This window comes from Haliaeetus leucocephalus, unplaced genomic scaffold, assembly GCF_000737465.1.
Source record: "Haliaeetus leucocephalus isolate CR32 unplaced genomic scaffold, Haliaeetus_leucocephalus-4.0 Scaffold897, whole genome shotgun sequence".
Classification (NCBI taxonomy): Eukaryota; Metazoa; Chordata; class Aves; order Accipitriformes; family Accipitridae; genus Haliaeetus; species Haliaeetus leucocephalus.
This window is the reverse complement of record NW_010973333.1, coordinates 3,735,289-3,753,320: the sequence shown is the minus strand read 5'-3', so window position 1 is coordinate 3,753,320 and position 18,032 is coordinate 3,735,289. Positions and strand designations below refer to the sequence as shown.

The following is an 18,032-nucleotide window of genomic DNA, read 5'->3' as shown; positions in this document are numbered from 1 at the left end:
CGCTTGTCTGAGCTGATGCAGCCTTTCCTATTCATACCTGTGTTGATGGCTTATTCGCTTTCTTTCTATCAACATAGTGATACATGTTGCAAGTATCTATATTGTGTATGAATCCACTGAACGAAATAAGTTAAACTTGTAATGAGGCCGTGGTTTTATGATACCAAGTGTTTTGGCAGTATCTAGCCTAGGTTATTCAGCCTCGTTTGTCCACTTTTTGTCCCAGTGTACATCAGCTCTGTAGTAGTACAGTTATGCTGGCAGATCTGCTTGAGGATTTCTGTGTGAAGTGGATGAAGGCATTTATCTGCCTTAAAAAGAAAAAAACAAACACACCACCAAAACCCAAATATTGGGGGCTTGTTTATTTGTTTTTGTAACTCTTATAAACTTTTCCTGACTTACAACAGCTTAGCACGACAGCTAAGTGTACCTGCTCAACACACGAGGCATACTGCTGCAGTGCAGAGGAGGAAGAGAGAGCAAGTACTTTAGCATAACACGCTTTGTTGTACGGAAGTACGGCTCCAGCTGGAGCCCTCTACCTGGGGGTTCTGAGTGGCTGGGGCTGCCACAACTGTCTTCTGCACTGTAATGCTTGCTGGCTCTTGAGACAGAATGGGCCTAGAAGTTGTTCTGTAACTATTTCCTTGTGTATTCTAGCTATTTTAGGAGGTATTTCACCTTTTAAAGCTGAACAGCTTTTCCAATATGTTTTCTTTCTTTGTGGTCTCACTGGTATTTGAGCTGTTCTCTGCTTTTCTTTAAGAACACTTGTTTTTTTATTTTACCTTCATAGTTTCTGCCTCCCAACAGCAACAAAGTAGGACTTTGTGCAGCCATTCTGAGAATTCTGTCAAAAAGGTTTCATTCAGAACTATAATATAAGAGAATAGCATAGACTATTTCAGTTGGAAAGGACCTATGATGATCATTTAGTCCAACTGCCTGACCAATTCAGGGCTGGCCAAAAGTTAAAGCACATTGTTAAGGGCATTGTCCAAATGCCTCTTAAACAGTGGCAGGCTTGGGGCATCGACCACCTCTCTAGGAAGCCTGTTTCAGTGTTTGACCACCCTTTTGGTAAAGAAATGCTTCCTAATGCCCACTCTAAACCTCCCCTCGTGCAGCTTTGAGCTATTTCCACACGTCCTGTCAGTGGATCCCAGGGAGAAGAGCTCAGCACCTCCCTCTCCGCTTCTCCTCCTCAGGAAGCTGTGGAGAGCAAGGAGGTCACCCCTCAGCCTCCTTTTCTTCAAACTAGACAAGCCCAAAGCCCTTAGCTGCTCCTCATAGGACATTCCTTCCAGCCCTTTCACCAGCTTTGTTGCCCTCCTCTGGACACATTCAAGGACCTTCACAGCCGCCTTAAATTTTGGGGCCCAGAACTGCACACAATATTCAAGGTGAGGCCGCAACAATGCTGAATACAGCGGGATAATCACCTCTTTTAACTGGCTGGTTATACTGTGTTTGATGCACCCCAGGATGCGGTTTGCCCTCTTGGCTGCCAGATAAGCATTTGTCTTCCGTCTGCGATACAGAATTGTCATGCTAGGTGTAGTGAACAAAATAAACGTGTGTTGATCCATTCTTAAATTTGCATTTTTTACATCTTTATATGGATTACATAGAATCACAGAATGGTTTGGGTTGGAAGGGACCTTTAAAGATCATCTGGTTCCAACCCCTGACATAACAGCTCTGTTAATAGTTGTAATTTTTAGCAGGCAAGAACGTGTGGTGTTTCGCACTGTGAAACATGAGCAGAGTTAAAAGCTCAGTTGTTAATTTCCTTGTGCGTCCTTGCCTCAGAAGATAAGGGAGTAACCAAAGTGCCAGTTGCTGCTCTGCCTGTAGGTCAGCACAGGGGGAGCCGAAATGGACTTTGCTAGGAGATACCGATGTCCATTGGTGTCAGAGAACAGACCTACTCAAACCCTGTGACCCTTAATCAGGACCAGGATGGGAGGGAACGTAGTTGGACAGACTGAAAAGCTCATCCCTGGTAAATCCTTTACCTTTCCTTCTTCAGCTTGTCTCTGTCCAACCCATGGGACACGCTCATCTTCTGATTCTTCATCTCATGATGATTCTTTGAAGCTGGCCTAAATGTGCTCCTGCTAGAAGAATCGTACTTCCTTTGGCCCATTTGTCCCTGCTGTGCTGTCCTTGTACCAGCAGGAGAGAAATGCTAGGGAATGGCTAAAAATAACCAGAGATGCGGAAGGGGATTTTGTCTATTTCAGCATTGAGGCCACATTTGTACAGATGCATTGATGTGATATATCTGAGTTGACCTATCACTGTTGCTGAAGGTGAAAGGCCATACTCCTGTGCGTCCTTGAAAGGTTCCAGTGCCTTTCTGATGGCATGGTAGATTGCTTAGAATCACCAAATACAGCAGAAATTAACCTAGCAAAAACAAAACAAAAACTAGTTTTCCATTTGGCTTCTGAATTGAATTGACTTAATTTTCAGGCAGATAGTCACCAGAGCCAGCTCAACTGAGAGGGAAAGTCAGAGCAACAGTAGTAGGATAGCCACTTCTAGCAGCTGTGAAACATTCACTTCAGTCTGACTTTAGATGTATCCTTGGCTCTGTTTCTCTCCTCTTCGTCCCCAAAACTTTCTTCTGGCACTTTCTTATCCAACTGTCCTGCTCTGACTTATTCTGAGTTCTGGCTACTTCCTTGCTTTCCTGTTTACTTCCTTGCTGTCCTGTTGCTCTACCATTGCTACATCCATTTCTCTTCCTCGCCTCATTGGTTTTAGTTTCCTGACACTCCGAGCTCTCCTCCGTTCCTCCTTTGATCTGTATCTTTCCACTTTTCCATGGCTTTCAGGGAATTTCATTCACAGACTTCTCATTAGGTCTTGGGCTCCCTCCTTACCCTTTCCTTTCTTTGCTCCCAGAATCTATGCTTAGCAATTCCCATTCCTTCCTCTCTACTCTTTCCTGCAGCTCCCCACCCCACCCCGATCCATAGCTGTAGCCTCGCTTGTGATGATTCTTAGTGTCAGTCAGTACCATGACCGTATTAATTTTTAATCCCCATTCTCCCAAGTCTATTTCTCCTCCACTTCTTTCACCATGTCCAGTGACTCTTCCTTCCCCGGGCTTTAAATGCCATTTTCCCTTCATGAACCAGCTTCTGTCTATTTTGTTTCTGGTTGTCCTGCTTAGGCTGCAGTTCCACGAACAAAGAGTTCTTTCAGGGAAGTGCTGGATTTTGCAGTGTTATTTTTATGCCTCTTAAGTTTCCTGATCCAGTTTATTGCCTAGCCTACGCAAACAGTTGTGCCAGCTTAACGGAGAGGAATTGGGATAGAAAGCATGTGTGTTAGCCCTGATGTTGAACAACATGTCAGTGGGACCAGTATCCTTCCTTAAATAGTTTTGGTTTTACCAGTTCTTTCCAGCTCACAAAGCTGTTCCTAATTTCTGTCTCCTCTGCAGTATCAGACTCATCAAACTGCATCTCAGTTTGCTCCTTTCACTCCAAGTCCTTTCTCTTACCTGTATGCATTCAGAGCAAATGAAGCTCTGCTTTCATTATATCAGGGCACCAGGTGGCTGGAGAAAGCTGTTGTATGGGTTTTGTCTGGTTTTTAAGTGCTTTTTATCCAGTGGCGTTTCTCATACGAAAATGGGAGACTCCTTGACAGCAGTCTTTACTCCTATTTATTGTTCAGCTGTTGGTTCCCTCTCATCTTGAACTTACTTTACCTTTATAGGCTCAGGTGTTGTGGTTTTTTTCTTCTTAGTGCTGAAATGGATTTGTGTGTCCTGGTTAAATTCTTTCCCATTAAAACAGAACACAAAATAAGTGGCAGATCTGTCTGGATGCTTTGTGAGTAGTAGACTGTCCTTGTTCTGCATCGTGTGCTAAAGACAACTAAAAGCTTTATGAAGCTCCCTTGAAGGACTCAGTTTCTGCCTAGCCTTTGTCAGCTAACAATGGAACCTGTATCTGTATCGGGTTTTATTCTGCACCATCAAAAAGTCATAGTTCTTTAACTGGAGATGTAATTTCCTGGTACCCTTCATTTATGTGGTTTTATTGCACCTCATCTTTTCATCTAATCCTTGACTATTCATAAAGCTAACAATGTCTTTTCTCCACCAAAATATCTTTCTGTCCTGTCAGTCTTGGACTCAATGCTTGAAATATTAAAAGGAGGAATGGTGTCTGTGTTTCAGGATGCTAAATCATCAGTAGGATCCAGTCTCTGCTTTATCGGATGGCTGTTTGTGCTGCGTGTGTAAACCGGTGCTGGTCCTGCATGCACTGCCCTGGGTCTGGGAAGGCCTCTTATCTTGGGACCATTGCTGGTCCTTGCTTACTCCAGCTGGCTCTGTGTTGACTGAGCCTGTGAGAGTATCTGTGATAAGTGTCTCATTTGGGGAGCATAAGCTACTTCTGGACCCGGTGTACATGGTACTATATCCAAATAAGTCTATAAAGAACTGTGCCTGCTGGTGGGAACAGTGCCAGGAACAGCTCAGGTCTGTTAGCAGTGTTAACATCTGAATTTTTCCCTTGCTGGGATATCCCACCTCCTCATTACTCCAGAGGGTGAAGGGTTGACTGGAGCATGGGAGCTCCATCCACTGCCCCAGCCTTCTGACAGCAACAATTCTTTCAAGTCTGAATGCCTAGACCATCCCTTTTTCAGCAGAGTACTTAAGTCTGTGCCTGCTGTTCATGCTTCGCTGAACTGGGAATAACCTTAACCGTTAAACCATTCCTAAAGCAGGTTGCAATTAAATTCCACTAATTATGGCCTCCCAGTCTGTGTATGTACAAATGATGTGATTCTTCACTAGTAAGCTTCAAATGCTTTATTAATGTGGTAGTTTCTTTTAAATATACCAGTTTATACCATATGCATTGTAAATCAGCTGTTAGATGAAACAGGGCTTTCTAGTCCTGTTCCAGAAGACACTCATGTAGTAAGGGATTAGTAATGTTACTGATTTAATTCAGGGGAGGAAATACAGTGCTGAAAAAAGTAACTTCTAGGAGTTTGTTTAGATATTTTTGCTAAATGCTAAACAGAGCAATGATTGAATAAACTTAATTCCAGGTAGATACGTGTTTAGGGAATACCAAGATGGATCATACTCATTTGAAATGTTTAATAAGTATCCAAATAACTCTGGATGTTCAGTTGCAGGACCAGCACTGCCTCCAGGCTATAAAAGCAGCTGTAGCTCGGAAACTCCTGACAGTGATGATGACTTGGAATCTCTTCCTCTACCCAGAGACACAAACAAAGAATCTGAAGAGGAGACAGAAGGCGATCCAGCACCCAAGTGAGCATGTTCTTAGGTTATTTGTATATTTACATTGCATTGCAAATGGAATGTGTCTGCGTAAATTATGAGAAAGGAACAGTATTATATAAATAAAAGGGTAAAGTCTCTACCCGTGTGAAACTTGATGATATGTTCTGCGCATTCTTTGTGGTTAAGAATGGTCAGCTGACCTGTTTGACACCTGCAGTGGAATTAAGTTATTTAGAGCAATCAGATCTCTGTATTTACATGTTTTATTTTAGTTCTGCAATTAAAGTAATAAAATCCTTAATGTTTTGCTTGTTTATACTAAGGACAGACACCACTTATCATCTATGTAAGTATTTGGTACTTGAGTTTTGCCCTGTTACTTGTATACTACCTCTCATTGAGAGGTCATAAGAACTGTTTATGGGCATGAATTTATGCATTCAATTAAGTCAACTCTAATGGGAAAAAAAACCAAATTGTTTAGCAAATAACAGGAGTCTGCACATGCTCTCATTTGGTGGGGTTGATTACTCACAATTGCTGTGTTAAGAACTTGCGTGTGTTTGTGCTAGGCCTTGTATATGTACTTGAAGGGCATTATGCCATGTTAATGAGTGTTAGACTAATTATTCCTTTTTTCTTGTTGTCTTATTCAACAGTTTTTCAGTTAATTAGAATTGAACTGGGAAAAATACTAATCAAAATGCAGACAGTGTATAAAAAAGGTGAAAGAAGTGTGCTGAATTTAAAATTATTTTGTGACTAGAAAATGGTATTTCAACATCAGACTACTTTTTACAGCAAAAGCGTTCTTAATGTTTGTTTAAATGTCAGCATTTTTGGAGTGAAGCTTATGCTCCCAATTTTTTAATTGCTTCAAATTATTTTGGATCCTTTTGCACTGTTTCCTTGGTAACAGCAGGATATTTAGTACATAAGACTGAAATAATTTTATGTATTTTTTTTTTCCTTTTAAAAATGTAGATAATTGCTATGCATGTCAAGGTAATTATTAAGTGAAATCTTTGTATTTGCAGAAAGCCAAAAAGAATTCAGGAAGACGATGATGATGATGGCTTTTTTGGGCCTGCTCTTCCTCCTGGATTCAAGAAACAGGATGATTCTCCAGAGAGGTAATTAAAATGGAATTATATTCAGACACTTTTCTTTAAAACACAATTATTTTAGATGAAATATTTTGTGGCACTATTACAGAACACTTCAATTGTGCACCTCAGATTCACATGATTAGAATTGCTTCCTCCACATTCTGAGTACAGGAACAGCATTCCCTTGAAACAGAACACACAGTCCTCATAGTCCTGGTTGGAAGGTTGAAGAGAAAAAGAAAATATGTGAATTGTCTGAGTTATATTTCTGAATGTCAGATTTCTTCCATCTCTTACAATAGGTCTCAGATCAGTGCAGAAAAAACAAATTACAGGTACAAGGACCCGTAGCTCATTCCAGGCGGTGAGGGGGTAGGGCAGTTACCTTTTGTGTGGCGCAATACAATGCAGATTATTGGAATTGTCATTTGCTAGTGCACCAAGGATTATTGTTTACGTGTTTCCAGGTAGAAAACTAATCTGAACAGTGTAAGTTTCTAGACTAGGTAATTATTAAGCTGTCAGGTCTAAGCAAATAAGCATTATTTATAGCCTCTATTAGGAAGCTTTCCATATGATTGCATGCAATTATAAAATACTTCCCCCAAAAACCTATTTATGGATTTTCTATGCAGAACTTAACCATGTCCCACAGCCTTCTAGTCTTTACATCAATCTGTGCGCTTCCTTCCATAATTTGAAATGATAATCCATTGTGAAATTGGTACTTCCAAGGGGACGCTTATTGATGAAAGGTACAAGAGAGGCCCTTGAGAGAGTCCCTATTATCTTCCTCGGAGCAACAGGTAGCTGGTAGATAAAATAAATCAATACCTACCTGTCAGGTATGAGTGTTCAGTTCTAGGAAAGTGACTCAATTTGTTGTTGAGCTGTATATGTAGTATACCATCTCAAAGGAAATTTCAAAGTTGGAAGTTTTTTTTAGTTTGGATAAATTTTTATGATGCTTGGCAGCAGTTAGGAAAACAAGAAGTTACGTAACTAAGGCTATTTGGAAGTATCCTCTTCGTATCTGTTTGGTTACGCTTTGCCGTAATCGACAAACTCTTTCATAATTGTGGGTATCATGCTCAGTGGGCTCGTTTGGTGCTTTGATGGTCCCAAGAGTAACTAATATTTTTTTCTTTTTCTTGCATTTCCTATGCACGATGTGTTATGTTAATTATGAAATTTAGGAAGTCACTAAAAATAATGTGATCTCTAATAAAGCAAATAAATGCTTGTAGCTTTTAATATCAGCAGAGGTAGCCTTCTTGCTTTCTTGATTTTTTGATGTGACTACTCCTGTGGTAAAATGTCATGTCATAGTGTGCAAAGGAAAAGCAGAAGAAAAGAGCCAACTTGTGGTTTGAAGGTATTAGAGAGATGAGCAGTAACACAGGTGGTCACCCATCATATAATCATAGCCTTTTGTATGCTCACCCAACTTTTATTTCTACTTAGCATCTTATTTCCAAAATGCTGGATAACTTGCATTTACATTCAGAGGGCAAAAGTCAGCTCTGTGTCTGAGAGTACAAGAGATTAAAGCAGTAAAAGGCACTTGCTAGTTTGGGGCTTTTTTGTCCTAGCTCACCATACTGCTCGTAGCACACCCTGAGAAAGCAGATTGAGCAGAGCTGGTTTGCACCCAGCCTGATTCCCTGAATAGGTGGGAAAGGTGTGATGTGTGGGAAGAGCCTTGTCTATCTTCCACCCCCGTACACCTGGCAGTCTAGTTGTGCTGACACACTGAGGCGTGTAAGCTGTGCAGGGTGTAGACACAATGCTGTTAACTGTCTCCCCGCTGCATTGCCCCTAGCGTTGAGCAGATTGCCAGCTGATGATCTAGCCATGAATAATGGAAACAAATGTAGGCTGTTTGTTTCAATGTATGGACATACTGTTTATTAGCTCTGTGTGACATACTTCTTTTAGAAAAGCTTTTGTTCTGTTACATCTTTTCCAGACTTGTCAAAGCAACATATTAATGATTAGGAGCAGCTCATGTGGCAATGTGCAGCTTGTTAAAAATTGTTTGAATCATTCCAGCATAAAATATACATATATAAAGCAGATTTCCTTCAACTTTGGAAAGGATATTGCCATTTATCAATGTTAGATAGAAGTGCAGCGCTTGTAAATATTCTGGAAGTATTCACACACCAAGGTAAAGAGTAAAGGTTATCTTAAAAGATTTCATGTTATACATAAGAAGAACACTGAAACACCCATCTTGAAACATACATTAGCAAGGACTCAAAGCCCAACAACAGGAAAGCCGCCTTTGCCATATATGACATCCAGTATTCCTTAAATGAAAGCTTAACTCATGATAAGTTTGGGGTGGTTTTTTTGAACGTGTATAGGTAGGTACTGAAGTTGCCGACTAACAGTTTTATTTAGATTCACTTCACCTGTTCAGAGAGCCTTTGGACATCCAGGAAACTGTGAAGGATCATGTCGGCTATGTGCTGCCAAGGAAAGACCCAAGCAACAGGGTTATTCATGTGGGAAAAAAAAAAAAGGCATAAAATGGAAAGCGTGGGAGGGATGAATATGGGAACCATTTTTCTATTCCTTGGAAGAGCCTTTGAGCTGTGACAGAAGCAAGGCAGAGTATTTGAGATCTGCTCTTTTTGACAAGTTGCACAGATACAGCCCACAACATGGATGTTCTTATATATTTTAGTAGAAAGCTTTTTTTATAGTTTGGTTTAACTGTCTCTCCATGCAAAATAAAGGTACTTGTATACTAAAATAAAAGATTATTTTGGCCATATCTCTATAGGTTTAAATTCAATCCCTTTAAATTATATTTGGAATTTAAAATACGGTCGTCTTAACAAGAAAGCAGTCAGAAAGGAACAGAGGCAAGTAAAAGCTGTTTCTTTTTTGCGGCAGCTAGAGGGAGGTGAAACTTCAAATTTAAAGCAGACCTCTTGCCTGGGTTTGAAACCTCACCAGTGCCCTTGTCCTGGCCTGAGCTCACATTAATTGCCTGTGTCTGTCTATCTGTGGTTGGCATTCTGGCAGGACTTTCTGCTTTTTATGTCCCCTCTTTAAATCCTGACAATAATATCACTACAGCAGGGCTGTACTGATTAGATTATGCAGGATTTAGTAGAAGACCATCATTAGCATAATTCAGTTCTTGTTGTGTTATGTTTGATCGCCCTAAAGCTCAGAAACATAATAATCATAATAAACAAAGTCTCTGCTGTTACAGTGTGAGGATACTGTCACTTGGATATTTCTTCAGGTGATAATTGTTTGGATTTTCAATTAGTTTTTATTAGCTTTAAAGAATATGATGGTGAGTTATTAAGAGGAACTCGTATACAAGTCTTTTCAGTACTGCAGGCACAGTTTGTAGTACGCTTTGAACTGTTTTCACCATTGTAGAGAGATTCTCACCTTTCCATGTTCCTGGAGACAATTGAATTATACTGCTTGCAGAGCTGCTGTGTAAAAACAAATCAGTGAAGTTACCTGGAATCACAAAACTTTTCTTCTCTTGTCCCCACTCCAAGGGAAAATAAACTTAAAATCAGAGCAGATCACTGATTCTGTGTATTGAAGGACAGTGAAACTGTGGTGCAAGGCAAGAATGAACAAAATTGGCTTTGTTGCTAGAGAAGGAGAAGCGTATATTTGACCTCCCCCCTTTCATTGCACTTGAATCTGGTGAAGAAAGCTAGGGAAGAAAAAAGTGGATTCCTTTGACTACATGCTGCAACTTTCCTGGTTTTCTTGCATCCCAGCTATCTGCAGAGGTCCTCCTGGAAAACGGAGAAACTCTTCTTGTTCAGTTATTTCTATGGTGTGTGCATAGGGGGCACACTTGGCATAGGGAGGAAGGAGAATCACACTTCTCATCAACATTTTATTTTTATTTTTATATTAATCTATTACTTTTTTTTTCCCTGCAGCAAACAGTGGCAGGCTGTCATTTAATTACTGTCCATGTTGGTTATGTTACTTCCTCCCCCCCACCCCCTCCAACTGAAAACCAAGACATTTCTTTTTTTTTTTTTTTTTCTCCCCTATCAAGGCCCATTATAGGTCCTGCATTACCGCCTGGCTTTAGGAAACCTTCGCAGGACACCGGGAATAGCAGATATTCCATAGGACCGTCCGTTTCATCAGAATTCCATACCCAGGTTTGTGAAAACAGAAGCATTTTGGTTTAGTACAGGCTATCTGAAATGCTTAAACAAGTAGGAGCCCAAAAAAGTCTACTAGGCATACTTTTCAGCATGATAGTTTAATTTTAGACCAGAAAGTGTCGGGCATATTTTTGCCTGAGTCAAATACTGAAGCATAAATAAGCCTTAAAAAACAAAAAGGCTGGTCTGGTTTGTTGTGATTTTGCTTTTAGACGGATGATGTGCTCACTGAACACAAGAGATCTAGGCATCCTAAACTGCAGTCACAGTAATTCTTCCAAATGTTTTTCCATGCTTTCTTTCGGTGTGATGTCCTTCACAAGTGAACATCTTGGCAAAGTTCAGATTTGTAAAGACATTAAAGAAGTAACACAACCTGTTAGGATGAAAGGATTTACGTGTCATTCAAGCTTTTATTCCTTTGCTGATGGGCGAGCAAAATGAGTGAATATTTCACATATCTTCACATCCTTGAAAATGTTTATTAGTGGATGTATTAAATAAGTTTATCCAAAAGAATCCAATCAAGAATGATGCTACAGTGTCACTAATTGTTCGTATCAATAGCAAGATGATACCTGTAACTGGGAGTAGGGCAGAGCAAGACAGTGACACTGACACAATTTTTTGGTTCATGTTTTTTGACTGTTCTCATCAAGTTAGGTAAAAACTAGGTAGAAGTCCTATAGTCTAATCCCTAGCCGCAAAATAATGCATATACTACTAAAGAACATTCAAGAATAAGATGTGTGATAAAATACAGCGAGAAGTATGGGGAAGATTCAGCTCCCTAAACATGGGCCTCTAGTACCATTTTGAGGGGTCTTAATCGTCTGCAGCGGGCTGGCAGATGGGGAGTAGCACCTTAGAGAAGCTTGTATCCTTCTTGAGCAGCACCTCTTAAGCCAGACAGGATACCCTAAGACATCAAAAATGATACTGGATACCAGTGTTTGGGTAATTGAATCTCTCTCATGCTATGATGAACTAAATATTAATTCCTTGTGAGAATTAAGTTATTCTGTTTATTTCTAAAATACTTACATTTTTAAGTTTAACTCCGAGACACTATGGGACATGCTGGACATGCTAGACATGCCAGGAAGGATTGAGGCAAAGGCTGCTCTGGAACTTCACTTTTTTGATTAGTAGTTGCAAAGTATATCATTCTCCAGCCTCCTACAGCGAGTGTTGTCATAATCCTTCATGAAGAATGATTGTCTGACATTTTAAGATACTCGTAGTCTTGTAACTCCAAGTAACGATTAAGCAATTTATCATAATGACAAATCTCTTGAGGCAGGGATGTCAAAACTGGTCTGCTTATATATTTTACAAACAAAAAAGTCTCTTTTCTCCTAAATAGATCTTCTAGCATAAGCTTTGTTACAGCTATTACAGAACTTAGCTTATTTCATTTTTTTCTCTTCCTAATAATGCTCTTTTTTTACCTTTGAATATGATGAGTACTTTTTTTTGTTTATTTTGTTTTAATTATGTAATTATTTTGTATTCTAGTACATCTTTAGAGGCAGCTTATTCCATGCTGACTCTTCGCTTTATATTGATTTCCCCTTCAAACTTGAGGGGAGTATTTTTCAATGTTTAATTTCATCTTGTTTGAGGCAGGTGGTAATGGAGTGAATTGAATTTAAGACTAATGAGAAAGGAAATGAGACATGCTTCTTCAATTAAAACTCAGCGTGGCATTTGTCTTTCATCCTCAACTACTTCACAATACAATTTATTATGAAAAGTCTTACATATTTGCATTTTTTATTTGTTTGTACACAGAGAGAGGGAAGTGGTTTACTGCCTTGGTTTCTCAAGATGGTTATTCCTCTTCCCTACCAGCTCCATCTTTAGAAAAGAGAGAGAGAATGCAGTCACCCCAATCTCTAAAAATTGAAGCGATATCACAGTGGTAGATAATTAGTGAAAGCTTGACTATGTAACTGTTTTTGAGAAAAACGACGAGAGAAATTGGTGTTACCACCTTGCATTGATGGTGTTTATAAATGAGCAGCTATTTCTCACCGTCCTCAGTCTTTCAGACCCATTTTATGCAACTAGTCATACAGCCATTAAGTTTGCTAAGCCTCTTCTTGCACCTTGTGGTCCACAGCCATACATAGCTGTGTCTCTTGCCACCTGAAACTTGCCTTCCCCACTGTTCATACCTTTGCTGACTCCTAAAGGCAGACAGGGCCAGCTGGCTTGGCTAGCTTGGAGCGGCATCATTAAAGCACACCGGTTTCTGTAGCAAATGGCACACATAGGAGTAACATGGCTTGTTTCACACCTGCTGTGTTCCTTAGCCCAAATCCCTCTACAGCAGTGGGATGCCAGCTGTGAGCAGCCTGAAGTATTAGGCTTGAACTCAGTGTAGCAGGATACCTTTCCTCCTCTCACTCGTCCTCCATTCCCCATGCTCTCATTAGGTGACTCTTCTAGTGAGGTTCTGTACTCCGTTCTTGTATTCTCCACTGGGTCACCTCTGCCTCGGGCGCCTTATTTTACGTAGAAGGTTCCCGATACTGTTTTTCCACTGCTCATCGCTCTTGAGCCCTTATCTTCTCTGATGGTGTTGTATCTTGGTTCTAGGATGTCCACCTGGTAACTAAAGTTTGGCATGACAAATACAAGCCATTCCCCCCCACTTTCTTCATCCTTCATTTGAAACTTCTTTGCCACCACCTTATATTCTTAAGTGATGCTCTGTGCTTCCTGAGTATACAGCCTTGTCATCCTACTCCCATTGCTTTATCACCCCACGTTCAGGCTGTAGCTAAATCTTTTCACTTTCATAGGTATTGGGTACCTTAGCTTTGCTTCCAGGGCACTGTGGTGTCACCATTTTCTGTCTAGTTCTGCCTCCATCCACTTCTGTACTGTTTTAACCTGGAGGGACCTGTGAGCTTTCTGTACAGCCCCTGGCATCCACAAAGATTCTTATTACCATCTAGTCCCTTTCAGACTTAGTTTTTTGAGCCGTTCTCCAAATAATGGCTTAGAATGCAATGTCAAAAGGGATCGAAGAAGCGAATGACAGAACCAGGAGATTAGACTGGCAGATACTATACACCCAGACGTGTTGTACCATGCCTGCCACTGTACCCTAGCTTGCATGTTAATCTTTCTAGCATCCTTACAGAAGCTGAGCTCAAGACAGTTCTCCTGGCAGTGCGAAATTGTGATCCTTATTACAGAGATGCATCCAAATGTTGCTGGCGATGGTAAAGCCCAAAGTATCAAAGACGTATGCATGTGTGTTTCGAATTTACCTATGGCCACAGAGGCTACGTGGCTGCCTGCAGAGCCATGTAAAGTAGGAGGACTTTGTGTATTGCCACTGCATTTACCAGTGGTTTTGCCTCAGATGAGAGATAGTGCTTTTGGAAACATGGAGACTAAGTATCCATGTTAAAGTGCTAGAACAGGTCTAATCTGGAGTTTTAACCCAGGTTTTTGTTGTCTGACTGGCAGATGCATTGCATTAGGTTTATATGTTCTTCTAGACAAAATCATTCTAATCCTGTGAAGCTAAAGTGTTTCTTGATGGTCTTAGCACTGTGGTTGAGAGAAATGTTTTATTTTTGGAAGGTAACAGATAGTAGTGAGGACGAAGACAATCTTATAGGCCCAATGCCTGCAAAAGAACCAGTGGAGTCTGATGTGACTAAAGAATTTGAACGCAGAGCTCAGAGAATGAAGGAAAAACTTACTTCAGCAGAAAGTGTAAGTTGGATTTCTTAACTTATGATATTTTGTTGGTGGAGCGTATTTGTGTTTTTCTTCGCCTATTTCTGTGTGAATCCAGTTGCAGTTCTGCTTGGGATGCTAAGACTTTGCAATTTTTAAGACAAAGAAAAATCCATGATTTCTGCTGGAAGCTAAGAGATTCAGACAGCAATTTTTGATTATGCTTTTTTTTTTTAAACACACACCCCCTTTCTTTTGTAAAGGATGAACCCAAGCCGGTTACCAGGGAATCGTGGATGACAGAACTTCCACCTGAATTGAAAAGCTTTGGATTTGGCCCAAGAACATTCAAGAGAAGAGCTGATGACAAATCAGGCGATAGATCTATTTGGACAGATACTCCAGCTGACAGAGAGAGAAAAGCCAAGGTGAGCATTTATTCATTCATATACACCTGCAGGCAGTATGCATGTTGTTGATGTGCTGTGGAAACAAAGTAAAGATATCCTGAGCTGTTCAATGAAATTTTTTTTCCAGATTTTTTCTCTGTTATCAGAACTTACTAATTCAGGCTTTAAGGTAAAGGCAAGGAAATAACGATTTTAAGTAACATTGATATTAACTTATTCCTTCTCCCTTCTGCAGTAGTCAGGTGCTCTGTATCAGCAAATTGAATTTCCAATTACAGTGTGTCCAGTTTCTTCTTTTATCAAGCTGAGCAAAAAATATCCGGTGGCCTCTATCGTGGCCTCTACCCTTCAGATTTAATTAAATATGGATTTCCTTGCTTTTTACTTCAGACATTCTGATTACTATAGCATGTGATTTGCTTCTACTCATCAGGAAAGAGAAGAGGCAAAAAAGTCAACCAGTAAGGATAATGAAGAAATTGTATTATCTGGGAGAGACAAGAGACTTGTTGAGCAGGTGACTTCATACAATGTAAGTGTAATAGCAAAATGCTTCCTCTTCCTGCATTTCATTTAATTCTTCACTCTTTTCTTTTGGTTCTCATTTCTAGCGCTGCTGGTTTCCATGGTGATGCCACTACAGTCTTCCCTTTTAGTGCCCAAACCTACCGCTGTTTAAGTCCTTAGAACGTTTGCCATAACTTCAGCAAGAGCAGGGTTTGGGTCCTCAAGCTGCTGCTGAAAACAGTGTGACAGAATTGGGGTTTGTGTATGTTGTCTCAGTTTTAGGTGATGTTTTCCTTAAGTTATCCTCATGTCAGGACATGGTTGCTGGGAGTAGACAACCTGAATTCAAATATTAGATTGCTTCACTGAATTACTAACATCCCAAGAATAAAACAGTAGTAAAGGTTTAACTTTTAGGACAAAATATGCCATTAACCCAAAAGAAGCTTGATGGGCTAAGCAGATCAATGCATTAATTACACCATGTAATTAATTACATTAACTGCTCCTTACAACAGCATATTACCTGAAGTTTTCCTCAGTCTCTGCAGAAGCAGGTAATTTTCACAGGCAGATGTTGATTACGCACTTTTCTGTCTGCCAGCCCTGTCCACCAGAGTATATGGACTATTGCCTGCCTTACAGCTGTTCGTTGCGGTTCTTCCCTGATTTATGACCTGAAGTCTTATGGAAGGCAGTCTGGTCTCTTGAGAGTATAATTAACTTGAGAATTGCAGCCTTGGCTTATATTACATGATTGAAGTTTATCTGGCACTTTTAATAATTTATTTGTAGTTCATTAAATCACATGTCCCTCTTGACTTAGAGGCTTGCAAATCCAGAGCTGTTAGCATACTGTCTTAAATTTATTCTGTATTGTCTGTTTCTACTGTCATTATGAATATAGTAGAATAATTTTCATGTGAAACTACGGGGTTTGCTCTGTACCATTGACAGAATAAAACATATATAGGCCTTTACTGTTCCTAAGGTTAATGGCGTTCTCTCAAAAAAAAAAAAAAAATTGAAGAAGGCATCTTGTTTAAGAACAAGGTTTCTTGGGTTGTTCTGTTGTTTGTTGTTTTTTTTTTTTTTTTTAAATCAGCTCTTTTCTGGTTTTCAGGTGGGTGGTGGTTTGGTTTGGTTTTGGTTTTTTTTCTTTTAAAGTTTTTTCCTCTATTCTTTCCTATTTCTTTCTCCACTGACTTTTATCAAGGATAGCTTCATAGAGCAGGAGCTTTAATTCCTAAACTAGTTTCTTACAGTTAATTCTTTCAGTGCTGATGCCATATACATTCTCTCTCTCTGGTGCAATTCTGTCAACACTGACACAGTTACACCAAGCATAAGTATTGTCCATTTTCTGTTTTCCATGAAAATCATTTCTTATGTCATGTATGAATTATTATTTGTATGTGTGGTGAAGTAAGTATTTGCACAGGGAGTGAAGGAAAATGAACTTTCAGAATAAAGATTTTGAGTTTCTAGACGTGAGAAAACAGAGCTGCTCATCTTTTGTTCTTTCTGATGAGACAGTTGGTTTGGACCGATCTTTTGGCTGGTTTGTAATGATTTGAGAGTCTGAGAAATTGACTACTTAGGGATACACAAATACACCTTGCCTGAGTAAAGGAGGGGCCACATAGTCTTGTGAGAACTAATCCTGCTTCTGTGTGAAATCAGCAAAAGTTTTATGTTGTATTTGGGCTGGATCATGCTCTTTAATAAAGGCAACTGAAGTCCTTGATTTGGCAGAACACATGCTCTAGCTCAAACCTGTGATTTTATCCTGTGGGCTTGCACCAGCTGATTCAAATACTGAAAAGTTAAAAGAGCACACATTAAAAACACAAAAGTGCATGAGAATAAGATCAAAAGGGTATCTAGCTTGTTCCTGCCCCTAGCAGTAACCAAAACCAGATGCTTAGGGAAAGCGTATAAGAAACTGGGCCTCTACTTTGAGATATTTCTCTTGACATGTTGTCTGCATTTTTCTCTGCTAATAATGGCAGAGCAACTTTTATATTTCTTTGGCATTATTTTTATAACTTATCTCCACTGTCTGCAGAGATTCAACAGTGTTATGGGTATCTTTAATGTCAGTGAATTATTAGTATTTTATTCTGCATAGACAAGATTACACGCACTTTCTGCTCTGTGTATGCTAAATCTAACATTCTGTTTCCCAGTTACTAAGCTGTCTTCTTTTTCTGGAATTTTTAGCTTTCCTAATTCCAGTCTGTCCATTTGGATTTTCTCTATGTTGTTGATATTTTGTAGTACTCTTATTTCCTCTTCCTTCTTCCCATTTTTCCAGGAGTCAAAGAGGTCAGAATCTCTCATGGACATACATCAGAAAAAGCTGAAGAGCAAAGCGTCCGAAGAAAAGAACAAACCTCAAGAAAGAAGGCCATTTGACCGAGACCAGGATCTCAAAGTCAATCGATTTGACGAAGCACAAAAGAAAGCCCTTATAAGAAAATCCAGAGACCTGAATACTAAATTTGAGCACAGTAAAGGCAATATGTTTTTATAACATAAAAGCATGAAGCTTTTTTGAAGTCAAGTCAAATAAACTTTGAATACTTAATTTTTTAAGTATTTTTCTGTAAATATTTGTATGCAAAATAAATACCCCAATGTTTAACTATTTTTCCCTTGTCTGTAAATACTCTGTTAGGGAGGATCATCTGTACTAAAACTAAACTGGTAAAGGAAAGCCCTGGTATAGAAAAAGATAATGTAGATTTGCTACTTTAAAATGATAAGAGAGATACATATATATTTTGTTAGCATAAAAGTAATTAATTAAAATGGCTATTATTTTAAGGAGTTCTAGATT

At 39.6% G+C, this 18,032-nt stretch overlaps 1 protein-coding gene across 1 annotated transcript in view; it reads left to right on the top strand.

Moving 5' to 3' along the window:
* GPALPP1 (GPALPP motifs containing 1) overlaps positions 1–17,840 on the top strand; it is an 18,808-nt gene extending 968 nt beyond the window's left edge. The window contains exons 2-8 of the mRNA XM_010583413.1: positions 5,176–5,320; positions 6,331–6,426; positions 10,457–10,565; positions 14,175–14,309; positions 14,537–14,701; positions 15,117–15,215; positions 17,508–17,840. Coding sequence (XP_010581715.1) covers positions 5,176–5,320; positions 6,331–6,426; positions 10,457–10,565; positions 14,175–14,309; positions 14,537–14,701; positions 15,117–15,215; positions 17,508–17,726 — 968 coding nt within the window. The 3' untranslated portion in view covers positions 17,727–17,840. The remainder of the gene's footprint in view (positions 1–5,175; positions 5,321–6,330; positions 6,427–10,456; positions 10,566–14,174; positions 14,310–14,536; positions 14,702–15,116; positions 15,216–17,507) is intronic.
* The last annotated feature ends 192 nt before the right edge of the window (positions 17,841–18,032 follow it).